Source organism: Nipponia nippon, unplaced genomic scaffold, assembly GCF_047370975.1.
Source record: "Nipponia nippon isolate SJK-2023a ecotype South Korea unplaced genomic scaffold, ASM4737097v1 scaffold_2, whole genome shotgun sequence".
NCBI classification, from domain to species: Eukaryota; Metazoa; Chordata; class Aves; order Pelecaniformes; family Threskiornithidae; genus Nipponia; species Nipponia nippon.
In genome coordinates this window covers 67597058-67613664 of record NW_028262336.1, presented here as the reverse complement: position 1 = coordinate 67613664, position 16607 = coordinate 67597058, and the positions used below count along the sequence as shown (strand labels likewise).

General features: G+C 51.2%; 1 protein-coding gene across 1 annotated transcript in view; it reads right to left on the bottom strand.

Moving 5' to 3' along the window:
* Positions 1-14123, bottom strand: part of IRS2 (insulin receptor substrate 2) — a 31646-nt gene extending 17523 nt beyond the window's left edge. The window contains exon 1 of the mRNA XM_087758351.1: positions 10575-14123. Coding sequence (XP_087614477.1) covers positions 10575-14088 — 3514 coding nt within the window. The 5' untranslated portion in view covers positions 14089-14123. The remainder of the gene's footprint in view (positions 1-10574) is intronic.
* Between the last annotated feature and the right edge of the window lie 2484 nt (positions 14124-16607).

Sequence of the window (16607 nt, the reverse complement as noted above, 5' to 3'; positions counted from 1 at the left end):
TAAAAGCAACAACAGCCTATCTATGAGTAGAAAGAAAATGGAAAACATCTACTCAGGAGCGAGAGGAAAAGGAAGCGTTGCAATGTTTTCTCTTAATCTGACAACACAGCAACCACATGGCCAGTATGGCAAGTTAAAGCTTGCCGTGTTCGTGACCGATGAAGCGGACTCAAGGCTTGGGGAATAATTTCAGACTCGCAGAAGACTCTCTGAACGACCTCTCGCAACGACGCCATCCAACAGCAGCATGGTATCTGAACTTTCTACACAGCTCCTTCGCAACACAGACCAGCTCCCTCTGCGTTCAGGCACACCACTCTGACCGTGCTCACTCAAGCTGCAAGATCCAAGTCTATTGTTTCCACTTCCTAGCATAGTCAAGTATACACTTATTAAAATAAAAGTCCATCAATTTATTTCCTGAGGGCTGAATTCCAGTTCTACTAAAAATCAATAATAAAAAAGTCCAGATATTTCACTACTATGAAGTTCTGCCCCTTTTTTTTTTTAAATAACAGATGGACTATCTCATGTTACTATATCTTACAAAGCTTTTACTTTACTGTCACTTGAACATTCATACTAACAGAAAAAAATTAAGAGAGGAACTGGACTAGAAATCACTTCCAGTGCTGAAATACATTGGTGCATTTGTATCTGGAAATCATCCTATTGGCTAACGTTCAACAACTGAGTACTATCAGTTTATTTATTTATTTAGAACCCACGCAATCTACTGTTTATTTAAAAATACACCAGTTACGGTTAAAGTTAAAAGCTTATCTTGACAGGACTTGCATTTGACATTTAAAGATTAAAACAGAACAGTGTCATAAGTTACCTTTCTGTAGATGTCCAAAAGAAAGCAATATTAACCTAGCACTCATTGGTGCACGTTAGAATCTCTCGCTGGTATTTGTGAGATTATTGGGATTATAAAGTCACAAGTACTAACCATTTTAAGTTTATGGCCAATTCTCTTAAGTATTCTGTGCCTCAGGATCTCATATATATATATGTATATATGTTTATTCCTAATGCTCTTCCACATAGTCATTTCTCTGTAACTATTGTTGAAGTCATGAGCACTAATTCTGTAACTTTGCCATTGAGGGAATTATGTAGCCTTGCATTAAGTTATACAAGTCTGATCCAAACATAAATGTTCTAAGTTTTATGCTAGATCAAAACTAATTAGTTGTAAATAATTTTATTATAAACTGACTATTCATAGTTCACAAACAACTTTAATATTATTCACCGTCACAAATCTTTATCAATACTTTCTGTACGAGATTGTTACAACAAAAGTATAACTCTTCTTTTTGTTATGTTAAAGAGACAGTATTATTATAGTTACATTTAATTAATTTTGGCAGAAAATAATTGCTCAGGACTGAAACCTGTTGTAAAAGATGCAAGTCCACCCTCCTATAAACTTTTCCAAATATTTACATTGTAAAAATGAATGATATTACAACACAACCGAGTGCAACTGCCTTACAGAAGAATTTTACCTCCACCTTCCAGATCCAAATCTCATAATTCCCTCACAAGAAGTCTTTTTTAGGTATCAGTGAAAATTTTGGTTAGACACATCACCTGACATTTGGTCTGCCTTTAAAGTAAACTAAAACCACTCACTGGAGTTTTTGAAAAAAAATCAGTATCAGAGAAACTGGTAAAAAGACTACAGAAGAAATTCACATCATGTAACTTCTCAATAATTCAAGTACTGGACAGACCACAGTAGTTGAAGCAGTCAACTTGGTGCTGTAAAGGGGTTTTGCGTTAACTAGAAAACTGATGAGGTTTGCCTCCATTTGTCAATTCTATTCTTATTTCTTTTAAATAATGCTAAAATGTAGCATTACCAGTTATTGCAAATAACTTTCTATAGCCTCAGTTATCTCCATCAGTGAAGGCAGACTAAGCCAGCACCATTATTGTTTTGTTCTTGAGTTCAACACTACCGTCTCCTACGTAAGAGTTAAGCCTAACTCTTCCCCAAAAAAACTGCCAGATGTGTTGTTCAACCAATCTTGTGACTTCTAGTGAGCAAAAGCCTAGATCCAAAGGAAAAAAAAAAAAAGAAAAAAATCGTCTGAATTCTCATTCCATATATTAGTTTGACAATGCTACCCAATTTAATGAGGGGTTAAGCTGGACATTAGGACTGTCTTGAATCCTGTTTTTAAATAATATACTGCCTGGGAGGACACAATCTAAACTAAAATCTAAAACTCCTTAGATCTTATTTCATTTACATGATTTTCCCGCTGTTACTGGACTGATTTATTGATTTGTCTTTGACTGAAGAGAAGCAGAGTCCTCTGCCTCAAGTTGCACTTACAGCGTTGTTCTTGGTCTACTTTAAAGTATCTGTGAAACAGATTTGGAAATTGAGACCCAATGGAACAAGGAGTTTCATACCTTACGCTCAACATCACAACACGTATCAAACAAATTTTACTAAAGCATCACTTGGGAAAGCTTGGAAAATTCTCCACTGTGCTCTACTGTTTCTAAGAAACTTCTGCTGTTTCTGGTATCAGCGAGTTTGCTATTTTGGCATCCCGCTAAAGTCCCAGTGCCTCCATTTCTGACCCCTTCAAACAAAAACAAGCTGCTCAACAATGTCTAATCCGTGCGTCATGTAATCCTGCTTAATACTCTACAAACTCTGGGTAATATTTGGGTAGTTTTTAAATTTAGCAAAGAACATCCTGGCCTACTTCAAAGATACCCTCGCCTTGGGTAGCGTCCCCTAGAAACGTCGCCCACACTTACTTCAAAGAAGAAAAGCAAACACACATAAACACATAAGAGAAATGAACAAAAGATGAGAGATCCTGGTCTAATGACATAATAAAAACATATAATAAAAACATATAATATTACAAATCAAATTACTGAAACGGGAATGCATTACGCAAGCACCAAACACGCCACTCAAACAATTAAAGAGACATTCTGACTTTGTAACGCTGCTCTGGCCCCATTTACCAGCACAAGACAGAGCCCTGCGCAAGTACATCCGACCCCCCGCTTCCAGCGAGGGCAGACTCTGCTGCAGAGGACTGTGGCACAAGTCTTCCTCCCATCGACACAGAGCTATTAATATAGTCGGCTATCGCTCCCCCGGAGAAACAGAAAATCCCTTCTTTGAGACACTGTTCGCGTTCTGCAGCATCATTATCTTAAAAGTGGCTCGCATTGCAAACACTGCCAGAGAGGTCTAAATTAAATTCCATTATAATTCTTCAGTATACCGTCCCGACTGTCCTTCCTAAGATCTCTCAGACCCTCGCTGAAGGACAAATATGTTCCTACTTTGTTTAGGCTGTCAGGCAGACAGTCTCCAATCATTAGCCTCTTGTCAACAGCGATGCTGGGGTAGATTACTAGTGCGTAGTGCTTGTAATGGCAGGTGCATGGCCCTGGGGCTGCCATCTGCCAGGAAGGAAGTGTTCTCCTCTAGGATGCAGAAGAGATTGACAAATAATGTAAACAAAACACTGAATCATTCCTAATCTATGGAATCAAGCTATTGCATTACTCTTCTGCAATGTAGATGTCACCATCAGAGGTGGGGGCCTAGGTCTGGGGCTTGGGTTGTTTTTTATTCTCTTAACTATTTCTGTGATTGATCTGCCAAGGTGAAAAAAACACACTCTAAAATAACTTCTATTTAACTGAGACAGGCAAATCTGGATTTGAAAACAAACAAAAAAACACCCTAGTATCAAAGATGTTTATTTTGGAAAGTATTTCCCCGCTGTTAACTTGTAATGTGCCTCTTTACAAAATGTATTGCCCTTCACTGTGCGCAAGAACTGGATTTTTTTAATTACTATTTTTGGTACACCTGTACACAATTTTGGGTCATCATCACTGATAAAAAATTGAGAACAATTGGTATGAAAAAAATTTTTGAAAGTAAAAAAACCTGGACAGTAACAGAACTCTGAGTATTGCCTTTGGTCTTTTAAATCGATTTCCGAAGGGATTTCCCATCATCAGATCGAACATCTTTTCTAAACAGCGCTAGTTTAGTGGTCCGTTTTTCACCTCAGCTACCAAGCAACAGCACAACTCCATGCAAATGTGCCCTCACTTACCAGGCTAGTGGCTGTGACCATACCGATTCTTCAGGAAAGTTCTTCATTACTGTCTAAGTAGCAACACAGAGGAAATTACACACTACTGCTGTCTTGGAGTCAGCCTCAAATATTACTATACGTATTAGCACTTTAACACTCCATGAAGTGTATTTTTCAGGTGAGCCTCTGTAAAGATGTAAGCAATCTTTGATTTCTCTGCGTTTTGGATCAGGCTTATAATACCTAAGCCTTAAAAGCTTGCTTTAAGTACAAACACTTGCAACCCTACAACTAAGGGATTTATCCTACCTAAATTAGTGCGGAAACTGCAAATACAATCTAAACCAGTAAGCCTGGTTTCCTCTAAAGCTGACAGAGATGCAGGGGAGAATTCGTGCTACTTTATAACTTGCATGTAAAAGGCGTGGGAGCAGTCACCCTTGCTGGCTCTGTTTGCTGCTGCTGGGGAGCACCTGGCAGACTGACTAACCCAAGATGCCCACATGCTGGATAGCTAAAGGCAGCTGAGACAAACACAAGTGTAAAAAAAAAAAAAAAAAACAAAAAAAACCAAGAGAAGTTTTCCTTTGGGAAGGCTGCAGGAGGAAAACCAGCCTTTTCAACAACCAGCAGCAAAGGGACTGCTCAGCTGAACTTCGCTTTTCAAGGCTGCCACTCTTGACCCCCTACATACATACGCACAAAAACCTTAAAAATAACTACATGCCAGACAACAGACACACAAAAAAAAACATATCTGAACTTTGGGGTCACCGTCTTCTAAAAACTCAAGGGATGCTACTGATTTCCATGTATACACAGATCGCTTCTAAGCAAACACTGTAAGAAACTACAATAAAAAACAGAGTTGTGAAACCCTCATAATCACATGGCCTAATTTATCAAATCAGTGGCTATACTCACTTTACATTGCTATTAGACACACCGCGCCAACATAACGTTAAAACTTCCACAAACTCTGCTGAAGTACATCATGACTAATACGCAACACGCCTAGACACACAGAGAAAACATATGGACGACCAGTACAAAGGCATACTATACCTCAACAAATTGGGAAAAAAAAGACACCAGATATAGCCATTTCTTTATGTGTTTATTACTTTAAAAAGAAACATATTAATGGTGCTTTAGAGAAAATCTGATATAAACAGAAAATACCTGGATGTACCTATGTTGCCATTTAACTCCTGAATAGGGAGGAAAGTTTGATTGCAGACTCTAACTCTAGCTTACTTTTTCTGTGGATGCTTGCTGTGTTTCAACTTTTAAATCACTTCAGCATTCCCGTGTAATTAATGCTATTCAAAAATAATAGTAAATCAAGTGTAAAGAAAGCCATGCTATTCTCCCCTTATTAAAAAAAAACCCACCATATAAAACATGTCCTAATACTCTTTCTGTTCAAACATTCCTTTATCCATTTTACTTACAAGTGAACGTTAGTCTCTGTAGCTATCTTGAAAGAAATCAAGTAATCAGAAGCAATCATCAACCTAAGCATTTCCTCTGCCTTGAGCAATGACTGTACTGGTTCATTTTAGAACAAACCCACCATTCAACTTGGTCTATAACAATTTATCTTAAATGACTCAAAGTAATCATGACATTCTTTCTATGAGCAGCATAGCTAAACATAATTTAAAGTATAAAGCAAAATAAAAAGTCTAATAGATGTTACACGTTTTAATATTCTATCTGCATGTAAAAAGCTGACATCCGCATAATCAACATAATTTAAAATATCAAAGGCTTCATTTAATCTTAGATAACTTCAGTTTACATTTCGTGTTTCAGGAGTGGCACCGCTAGGTTCATTTTGGTTTGGTCAGCTGTAAAATGCAATCTGAGAAACAAGAAGGGTATTTCTAGAGCTTGTAAAAGAAAACCTCCAATTTTTAATTCTAAGCGTAAGAGGTTAAAAAAATCAAACTATATGTAAGGTATTAAAAGTAGTTCAGTTCCTTCTGCTCTTAATTTTGATGTTCTCACAGAACGTATCAGTAAGAGAAACGACTACAACTAATTTATTCAAAAAAGACTTTAAAAGATGTATAGATTTCTAACACAGCATATAGTTCTTTTAATACTTTCAAGAAGTCATTTCAAAATGAATACAAGTTTTGTTAGAGAGACAATTAAACGTTCTCATGCTGCTCTGAGAACCAAAACTTTATGGCAGTTGGCACATCAGAGGGGAAAAAAAACCTTAATAATATAATTCATTGTGCAAAGCAATCCCAAAGAAAAAGGGAACAAGGGTTATGTCTTCAACAATCTAAAATGCCATTAGAAAGACACAGGAAGAGATTTCTTAAGATAGGCTTTTTATTGTTTTGGTGCAATCATAAAACCCTCACAAAAGTAAGAGCTAATTGACAAGGCGGGGAGGGGGGGGTCATTATTATCAAAAATCACCTTATTACGATCCCAAGTAGATGCATTACAGATGATGACTTCTTTAAATAAATCAAGACAAAAGAAACTAACACAGGAGGAAAATAACCCTCAAGGTTTTTTGCACCATTACACATAGTATCTGTTCAATTTTAGAAAACTAGACCAACTACTAGAATAGTTTACAAGTTACAGAGCATTTTGTTAACGGAAAGGAAAACAAAATTAAAGATAACCCACCCAAGTCTGGTGTTTTCAATTAAGCAAAATTCCCTATTACACACCCACTAAATTTAATGGGAATTTTACTTAAGAATTTCAGGATTACACACAAAGGGTAAAATCTCAACCCCACTGAAACAGAGACAAAACTCCCATTTGACTTCAATAGAACTAAGATCCACCATAAAAAGTCACATCATTATTGGGCGTAATCTGTCATAAATATACTGGAATAAATAATTTACACTATATGAGAAAAATGACTGTAAATGTCTCCATAAATAATGAAAACCATACACAGTTCATACGTTTTTAAGCAAAAAAGCAGTCATAATTTAAGAACAAAGGCTAATTATCAGCAAGTAACAAGTCTGAACCAACCAGTAACAGTATTATTTTATTTACACATCAAATGAAGGCAAGTGTTTCTCCAATTCTTAAATATTTGCACACTTTCAAAACACAGTAAAACTAAAAGAACCGATAATTTCAAGCAACCTTTTAATTTTTCTGTTTTGACAGCAGTTGTGGAAGCACTCGCTTGCTCTTGCCACGACAGGATATGATGGACAGAGATTTCCAAAAGCACAGCACTCCCTACAGCAGAGGCAAGTCACTGATAGCAGAGAGACAAGCTACACATGAAAACCAGCCACTTTTAAATGATACAAATAATTTCCCTTAAAACACTTATCCACACGAAAACACATCTACTGCTACAGTCCTTCAGGAAGAATTCAAACTGGTTTTTTACATGTATTTTGCACAAATCAAAATATTAGTTTACTGAGAAGGTAATCACAAGGAGCTTGTTTGTATACCCTGTATCTCTGAGACTCTCCTGTTCTAAATATTAAATACATGTGGATTCTCCATGGTTTTAAAATTGCTAGAAACCTCTTTTGGTTTTTGAAGAAGTTCTGAAGAAGTAAAGCTTCTCACTTTGCTAACACAGTTAAAAACAAAATTTGAAAAAAGTGCAAACAACTAAGTAAACAATGCTGATTATATATAAGCTCTCTCTTGTGCAAACCATTGATTTTTACAAAATTAGACTCTCTCAAATCTACCTGAATTACTACTGTGTTAAAACAATCTTGCTTATGTTTTCTTTAAATTGCATACGTGTTTCTCTGTAAAACACGAAATTCTTAGTAGCCTCCCAGATCACAATGTCTGAAATTCAAATACACTGGCACAATACTTGGTGATCTTTTTTGAACAGTGGCAGAAGTCCTTCCGTGAACAAACTTCAGTGTGAAATCCCAGTGAAAACCAAAAGAGAAACTAGGAAATCTGCAAAAGTTAACGACTTGATTTGACTTACACCGATCAAGTCCTTTGCGATATATTTCTCCTTCCCCACGCTACGACTTTTCCAGTTTGCCTGCCACAAGCGCAACTAACCCGAAACCCTGGTTTTGGTACCTAACCCTGCACGCTGCTGACTGATGATGCTCGTGTGCGTTTTTTCCCCACCGCCTTGGCCCGATGTTGGCCACGGCCATCCCCCGAGCCCCCTAACCCCGAGTGCGCGCAGCAGCAGCAGCAGCAGCAGCAGCAGCAGCAGCAGCAGCAGGCGTGCAACACTTCTCAGGGAAGCGGGGCGGTGGAGAAGTCAGCCTCGCCTCCTCCAGGGAGATTAAATCTCAGCGAGCTTCCCCAGAACGCACTTCTCCGTGTGGTCTGTGTTTAAAAGCTTACAGGAAAGAGGGAAAAATAACACACGCATGCGGATTAAATATTAAAATTAGGCAAGCCTACAACCACCCTTAGAGAAATATGTAACAGAGCTGAACCCGCTCCTCTGTACGCCGTGTACCAAATTAACACGGCTATGTTTACTGCGTTCTCCTTCTGTTTACTGGATGGGAAGGACGGCCGTCGGTCCCCCTGCCTATCGCTCCTGCCGGCTCCCTCACTCCGGCTCTTCCCGGGGATGGTGGTGCCCCTGCTCCCATCCACTCCAGGTTTTCTCGGTAACTGGTGCCTGCTCCCCTCCCCCTGTCGTCCGTCCCCCCGTCCCCCGCCCCGTCCCCCCCCCGCCTTAGGGTCAGCAGTTTGGGGAATGTTGTGGAAATAGCTCTTTCCCAACGTGGGGCTTGGTTTGCAGTTGGGGCAGTAGGTAGCTCAAGAAAAAAAAAAAACAAAACAACTCATTTTTTTTGTGAGAAATCAGTTCTTGGAAAGCGAGGGGCGCGGTAGTTTGTTGGTGCCCGGGAGGGCGATCCCAGGGCTGGAGCAGGAGAGGGGTAACCGCAGCATCCCCGCCGGCCCAGGTCCTGAAAGCGAGCCCAGCAAAACTAAAAGCAGAAGACAAATAAGGCTCTGCCCTCAACCCTTCCAGTCATTCAGAATGAGCGCTCATCCTTTCAAACTCTGACATTTCATTCAGCAATCCTCTCGTCTTAATTAGGTGCAAAGCTTGCTCTGCACACGGTGGGGCTCTCACCTTTTCCATCTTCCTGCACTTCCTATCAAAAGACAAAATATTTCCTTCTTCAAAACCAAGTAGCTACTAAGAAAACAGAAGAAAAAACCTGCGAGTGGCTCGTACAAACTGTCGCTGTTTGCTTATTATTGATGCCCTCTGTCAGCACCGTGAATACAGGAGCAATACCTGTTCGCCTCCAAGCAACCCCTTTTACGTGCTATGTCATTTCACCCAGCTAGACCCGTAAACATCTATTACAGCTGTATCTCCGTACCGGCTTAAAGCGCCGCCTCTTGCATAAATTCAAGAGCAAAGAGAATCCCCACGGTGTCTCACCATATTCACTTTTAATCCTTGGCAGGCCGGCTGTCCTGTGCCCTCCCCAGGCAGCCCCCGCTTGTGGGCAAATTCTCACTCCCTAAGAGGAGGAGGGTTGCTATTTGGGGGGGGGGGTGGGGGGGGTGGGGTGGCGGGATTTCTTTGTTTCTTTCTTCCCTTCTTTTTTTTAAACAGCATAACTAGCACTTCAACAAAGGAACAGCTACATAATTAAAACCTGAGTTCTCTCTCACCCCAAGTTTCAGGTTTCTTCGGTTTGCTTTTGTCTTTGAACACCCAGCGTGTGCAATCCGCAGAAGAGCAAGGCAACCAACTGGTCACTGGCGCTGGGAGCGAGCCGCCAGCTGGAACGCAGTCACACACCACCATAGGGTGGGCCTTGAAGCGAAATGTGCGACACAACATGCAACAGCTCGTGCATATAGTGACTCCTGGAAAGAATTTTTTTTTTTTTTTTTTTTAAATCCACATTCCATGCTCACCACGATTTACTGTTAAACTTTTGCAAGAGATGATAAGATATTTCAAAACCAAGATATTAAATGTATCCTTCTCATTTTGGTATGATTGACCTTCCCAGCCAGAGAGCCAAGGATTTTTTTGTAATCTGATATCCTCAGTCCAACAATCCTGTTTTTTAACTCAATCATTTTACATTTTTAAATAGTATTTAGAAGCTGCATTAACATAAACTATTTTGGTCACATTTTCCAAACACTTTCCAAAATCTTACATAAGAAAACTCTGAAGTACAGCCCAAACATCGTAACTGTGTAAACATTAGCTTCTATTGGGGTACCCAGAAGTATACACTCATTATAATAGCGCAGTAGAATTCAAACGTGAAGAAATATCCCAAAATTAAACTTTTTCTCATACAAAGAGCCAGCGAGTTCCTCCAAGACTCTTTATTACAGGACGTGTTGGGGGAAAAAAAAAGAGATTTTTAAGAAAGCGAGGAGGGATAGTGCTCTACCTGACAAAACACAACCCGGCGGTGGGAAACGAACACCAAGCACAAACACGCGTGGCAGGCACTGTCAGGCGTAGCTACTCACCTTTCACAGCACTCGCTTCTTTCAGGTTGTGAGATAGAAAGTCTATGCTGGCGTAGGCGCTCATCTCCACTCCGTTGATGCCCCCGTTCAGGACATGCCTGGCTTTCGACCTGGCTTTGTCACAGTTTGCCAGGGTCCCGTCCACCACGTCGATGGCGATGTAGTTGAGGCCGTTCTGGAAGCCAGCCGAGGTCTCCCGGCACATGGGGCTGCTCCCCTGCTCCTCCTCCAGGCCTTCGCTTTTCCTGAGGGACACATTCTCCACCGAGGCCGAGTTGTGCCGTTTGGGGTTGTGTGCGAAGGAGGGGGACACGGGGGTCACAGTGGTGGTGGAGGAGAAAGTTTCCGAGCTGTGCCTCCTGCGCCCCTGGGGATCCGCCCGGATGACCTTGGCCCCCCGGTTCGGGTCTGGGGGAGGGCTGGAGAGAATGAACGCCTCCACCCCAGAGAGGGTGAGCCTCTTCACCCCAGCCGTGGGGCTGGTGACCCGGGCACTTTCTGGCTTCTGCACGATGGGTTGGGGTGGGGTGGTGGCCATGCCGAAGGTCATCTCGGTGTAATCCCCACCGTCGGACGGGCTGGACGAACAAGCCACCCCCACAGCCGCCTTCAGGTAGCGCCCGTCGGGCTGGCTGGTGCTGGAGGAAGAGCCTGGCGAGAGCGCTTCCAGGGAGCCCACCGAGACCGTGCCCGACTGGGAGGGCGACTGTGACCCGAAGTCAATGTTCATGTAGTCAGAGAGAGGGGAGCGCCTCTGCCCCGTGCCCGAGCCCAGGGAGGAGGCCGGGCTATCGGCAGGCAGCGAGGGGGGAGAATAGATGGCAGCATCCCCGAAGTCGATGTTGATGTATTCGCCGGGGCTCTTGGGCTCGGGCGGCAGAGGGTGCTCGTTCATGCTGGGCAGCATCGTCCGCAAGGTCTCCAAAGAGAGGCGACTGGGCCGGGCCACCCGCTGGCAGCGCTGGCTGAGGAAGCTCTCGGTCCGGCTGTGCCGCAGGGGCGAAGGCACCGTGTGGCTGGAAGGGGCGAAGGTGCCGGCGGGGGACTGCCCCGCTCCGCACACCGCCTCCTCCGGGATCATCCTCCCCGGGGAGTTCATGAAGACGTACTGGTCGCTGTCCTTCGCCAGGCCCTGGCTCTTGTAGGAGCGGGGTAAGGAGCTGTACGAATAGCAGCCGGGCTTGGGGGGCTCGCTGGACCCGTGCCCCGAAGGGGCGAAGAAGAAGTCAGGGGGGGTGAGGGAGGGAGCCTGGGGCCCGTGCTGGGGGTCCCGAGGGGACATATTGATATAGTCGCCGTTACTCAGCCTCCCGTCCGAGCTCTCCACGGACAGCTTGGAGCCGCACCACATCCGCATGTACCCGCTCTCGTCAGGGGAGCTCTCCCCGGGCGAGCTGGTCTTGTAGCTGCTCCCGTTCCCGGGGGACCCGCCGCCCACCCCCGCCCGGGGCTGCAGGATCTGCTTGGGGGCCGACACGCTGGTGGGGCTCATGGGCATGTAGTCATCGCCGCCCCGGCCTCCCGGCCCTAAGGCTGCGGCCACGCCGGGGGTCATGGGCATGTAGCCGTCATCACCTCCCCCCGCTCCTGCTCCTCCTCCTCCCCCCCCCGCCGCCGGCGGCGGCCCCAGGTTGGTGCTGCTGCTGCCGGAGCTGCGGTGGGAGCCGATCTCGATGTCCCCGTAGTCCTCGGGGTAGGGGGTGTAGGTGACTTTGGGGGAAGCCCCGGCTGGGCAGGAGGGGAAGAGGCGGCCGGCGCTGCCGGCGAAGGTGGCCCGCATCAGGGTGTACTCGTCGAGGGAGGCGGAGGAGACCTGCGGCGGGGCGGGCCGCTGCCGGCACGGGGTGGTCAGGGAGTAGGTCCGCTTCCGATGGCCCCTGTCGGCCGCCGCCTCGGGGCACGGCCGGTAGCAGAGGCGGCCGCTCGGGGGCCGCTCCATCGCCATGTAGCCGTAGAGGTCGGTGCCGCCCCCGGGGTCCCGCACCGGGGGGGTCTCGGCCACCGACTCGGGGGTGTTGCTGCGGTTGCTGGCGGTGGAGGAGGAGGAGAAGGGCCGCAGGTCGCCGCCCGGGCTGGAGCCGTACTCGTCGAAGGACATGAAGCCGGCGTCGCTGGGGGAGCCGGAGACGGAGGCGCTGCCGCTGGACGGGCGCTGGGGGTGGTGGGGGTGGGCAGGCTCGGAGCCGAGGCCGCTGCTGGAGGAGAGGCTGATGGGGCTGGTGGCGGAGGGGGGCGAGTGGGAGGCGGGCATGGACATGGAGCGGCTGCTCTGCAGGCCGCCGCCGGCCAGCACCGGCAGCAGCTTCCCCGCCTGCCGGCCGCCGGCGCCGCTAAGCGTGTGCGAGCGGCTGAGGGGGGTGCGCACGGGGCCCGGGCTCATGGGGCTGCCGGCCACCGAGCCCACCCGGCAGCCGTCGCCCTCGCTGGCCGTCCGCACCCGGCAGGGCGTGCACTTGGTGCCGGCGGCCAGGCTGTCGGTGCGGGAGCGGCGGAGGAGGCCGGTCTGGCTGGGAGGCAGGTTGACCAGGTGGTGGTGCCGGCGGCCGGGCACGGTGATGGGGTGGGTGGCGGAGGCGCCGGGGCCGCCGCCGGGCCCGGCGGCCCCCCCGGAGGAGGAGGAGGAGGACTGGCTCTTGCTGCGGGGCCGGAACTCGGACAGCTCCTTCAGCGCCTTCATGGCCTCCAGGATGGTCTCGTGGATGTTCTGGGCCACCACCGAGTCGTCCGCCTGCATCCAGAGCTCGCCGGGGCCGGTGGCGGCCGAGCGCCCCACCTCGATGAAGAAGAAGCTGTCGGAGTGGCCGCAGCGGCGGATGTTCATCAGCTGCAGCGTGACCGCGGGCACCTCGCAGTTGAGGCGCACGAAGCCGATGGTGCGGGCCGAGAGGCAGAGCCGGTGGACGCCGGTGAGGTTCTTGCTCTGCCCCAAGCCCTTGGGCTTCAGCGTCACCTGCCAGACCTCCCGGTAGGCAGCGGCCGCCGGGGTGATCAGCCCGTAGTTGAGGTCCTCGCCGGCGGCGGCCAGGGAGGCGGCGGCCGCGCTGCAGGAGGCGGAGAAGGGGGAGGCGAGGTGGCGGTGGGGGGACCCCTGGCAGGCCGCCTTGCCCTCGTTCAGCAGGTCGGTGAGAGCCCGGTACCAGCCCTCCTGCTCCTGCTCGTTCTCGGCCGCCACGGCGAAGTACTCGTCCTTGGTGTAGAGGGCGATGAGGTACTTGTGCTTGGCGTCCGCCCGCTTGTTGATGTTGAGGCAGGAGTCCAGGGCGATCACCCGCTTGGGCGCCCCGGACTTGTTCCTCCATTTCTTCTCGCTCTCGTAGTACTCCAGCCGGGCGCCCCCCGCCTCCTCCCCGCCGCCCGGGCCCCGCAGCACGAAGAAGCGCTTGTGGCCGTGCTTCTGCTTGCGCAGGTACCCGCACTTCCTCACGCCCTGGTTGTTGTTGTTGTTGTTGTTCAGGTTGGGGCCGGGCGGGGAGCTCAGGGGGGGCAGCAGCCCCAGCACGGCGGGGCTCGCCATCCCCGGCCCCGCGGCGGCACCGCCGCCCGCCTCCTCTCGCTGCCGCCGCCGCCGCCGCCGCCGCCGCCGCCGCCGCCGCGCGGGGCTGGGGGCCGAGCGCCGCGGGAAAAAAAGAGAGGGGGGAAGCGGCTGAAATAAAGTTATTCCTCCGCGGGGAGAGCGCGGCCGCCCGGAGCCGCAGCGGGGTCCTCCGCCGTCGCCTCTAGGCAGCGGGTGCTGCCGGCGGCCGCCCGGCGTCCTCCCCGGCTCGGGCACCGGCGGCGCCGCTGCCGCTGCCGCTCCCCGGCCGCTGCTGCCGCTGCCGCTGCCGCTGCTGCTGCTGCCGCGGCGGCTGCTGCCGGCGCCGGCGGGAGTTTCGCCGTAAGTAACACATCGCGCTCCGAGTGCCCCAACTAAAGAGCAAAACAACACGTGACCGCCGCCTCACCGAGACGCTCACACACCGAGACGGGGCGGGGCGCGGCCGCCGCCGGCACCGCCTCGCATTGGCCGCCGCCCCGCGCGAAGGACGGCCCCGCCCGCCAATGGGACGGCGGGGCGGGCCCGCGGGTGCGAGGCGGCGCCGCGCCGTTGGGCGGTGGGAGCCTCGCCCCCCGCCCCCCTCCCGCCCCTCCGCGGCGGGCGCGTTCCCGCCCGCAGCCTCCGGCCCCCCTCAGGCGCAGCGGGACCCGCCCCCCCCCCCCCCCCCCCCCGCGCGGACCGGAGCGCGCGGGGGGCGCGGGCGCGGCGGGGGGAGCCGGAACCCCGGCGCCGTCCCTCGCCGTCCGTCGAGGCGGGGGCATCGGCGTAGCTCGCCGCGGCCATCACCTGGCGGGCCCCCCGCCCCCGGCGCGGAGCTTCCGGGCGTGCGTGTGCGCCAGCCTACCCCCCGCACACCCACACACACGCGTGTCTGCGTCAGCCCTCCTCGCTCACGCAGGCACGCACGCGCGGCGGCGCCCCCCCGCACCGTACGCGCACTCCTCCACCTGGTGTGTCAGCCCGCGCCCACGCGGCACGGCGTGCGTGGCCGCCCCGCGCTCCCCCCACCGCACGCGCCACGATTTGGCTCCCCCCCCCGTCCCGAAACCTTTCGGGGAGCCGCCGTTCCCCCGGTCCCCCCCGCCGCTCCCGCCCCCCGCAGCGGCCGTGCGGGCGGAGAAATGCCACCGGGGGGGGGGGGGGCACTGTTAGTGGGTTTTAATTAAATAAATTAATTTATCCCGGCGTCTCGCCTCAGCGGTGAACAAGGGCAATAAGGGCAGCGTCCGCGTTTCCTCTGGAAACGAACCCGGCCCCGCCGCCGGATCGCAGCAGTTAACGAGCGGCGGAGGGGCGAGCGCGGCCCCCGGCCCCCCGCCCCCGGCGGGCTGCCCGCTGCCCCCCGCCGCCCCTAGCGCTCCCCTGCGCGGGGTCTCCGCCGCCGGCGGCCGGGGGGGTGGGGGGGGCGAGGTGCCTCGCTTGTTTACCGGGGATCCGCGCATCGGTCACTGGCCCGGCCGCGCCCGGGGAGCCTCGGGCTCCTCTCTCCCCGCCGCGGGAGGGCGGTGAATGGCGGAGGGGAGGGGAGGGGGGGCGGCGGCGGCGGGCGGGGATGGGGCCCCCGCCGGGGTGGGCGGCGGGAGGGGCGGGGGGCTCGCCAGCCCCCACCTGCCCCAGTGCGGCGGGAGCGGGGGAAGGGAGGGAGGGGGAGGCGGGGGGCCCGGGAGGGGGCTGCGGGGCGGGGGTGCCCGCCTGTCCCCCCGCCGGGGAGGGCAGAGCCCGCAGCGCGGTGCGGGGAGGGCAGCAGTCATAAAAGTCGGGGGATGAAGGGGAAAGGCTGTGCTGGAAGCGTCCGGCCCGGCCTGTCTCTAATCACAGCCGCACCGCCCCCCGCCCCGGAGCGGCGGGGGAGCCCCCGCTGCACACGCCCGGGAGGACGGGCGAGGCTGGGGTCACGCAAACACCCGCCCGCGCCTCCCCGTCTCCCCCCGGAGCGCCGTCGGGACACGCTTTCGTTTCCCGGCCTGCGACGAAGCTGAAGCAGCCGCGTTTGCCTGTAAAGCCGAGAAAAAAAGAAGGGAAAAAAAGCCGAAAGTGATGCGGCGCCTCCAGCTGCCGCCGTGCGGGGCCGTGGCGGGTCGGGGGCCGGGGGCTGCCGGTGCTGCCGGCGGAGGAGGCGGCGGCGGGCCCGCCCGCAGCCCGCCCGTGTCCCTGCCGCCGCCGCCGCACGGCCCCGCTCCGCTACCGCCTGCCCGAAATTCTCCGCGGTTTGGGTCATAATAACCCATTTAGAAATCAACAGCTGTAACTGAGAGGAAGGGGGGGTATGATTGGAAAAGACCACTTCACTCTAAATACCGGTACGCTGCAATAAAGCAGCTTTTGAAGAAAGACCTCTCCCTTCGTCTTATGGGGAAACACTAACATTTACATATAAGGTAGTAGTTACCTGGTTTAATTTTTTTTTTTTTTAAGGGGGGGGAGAGAAGTAATTGGAGATCTGAGGCACCGACCTCTCCGCAGGAGCAAGAAAAGAGCGCCCGCGACGTGCGACCGAT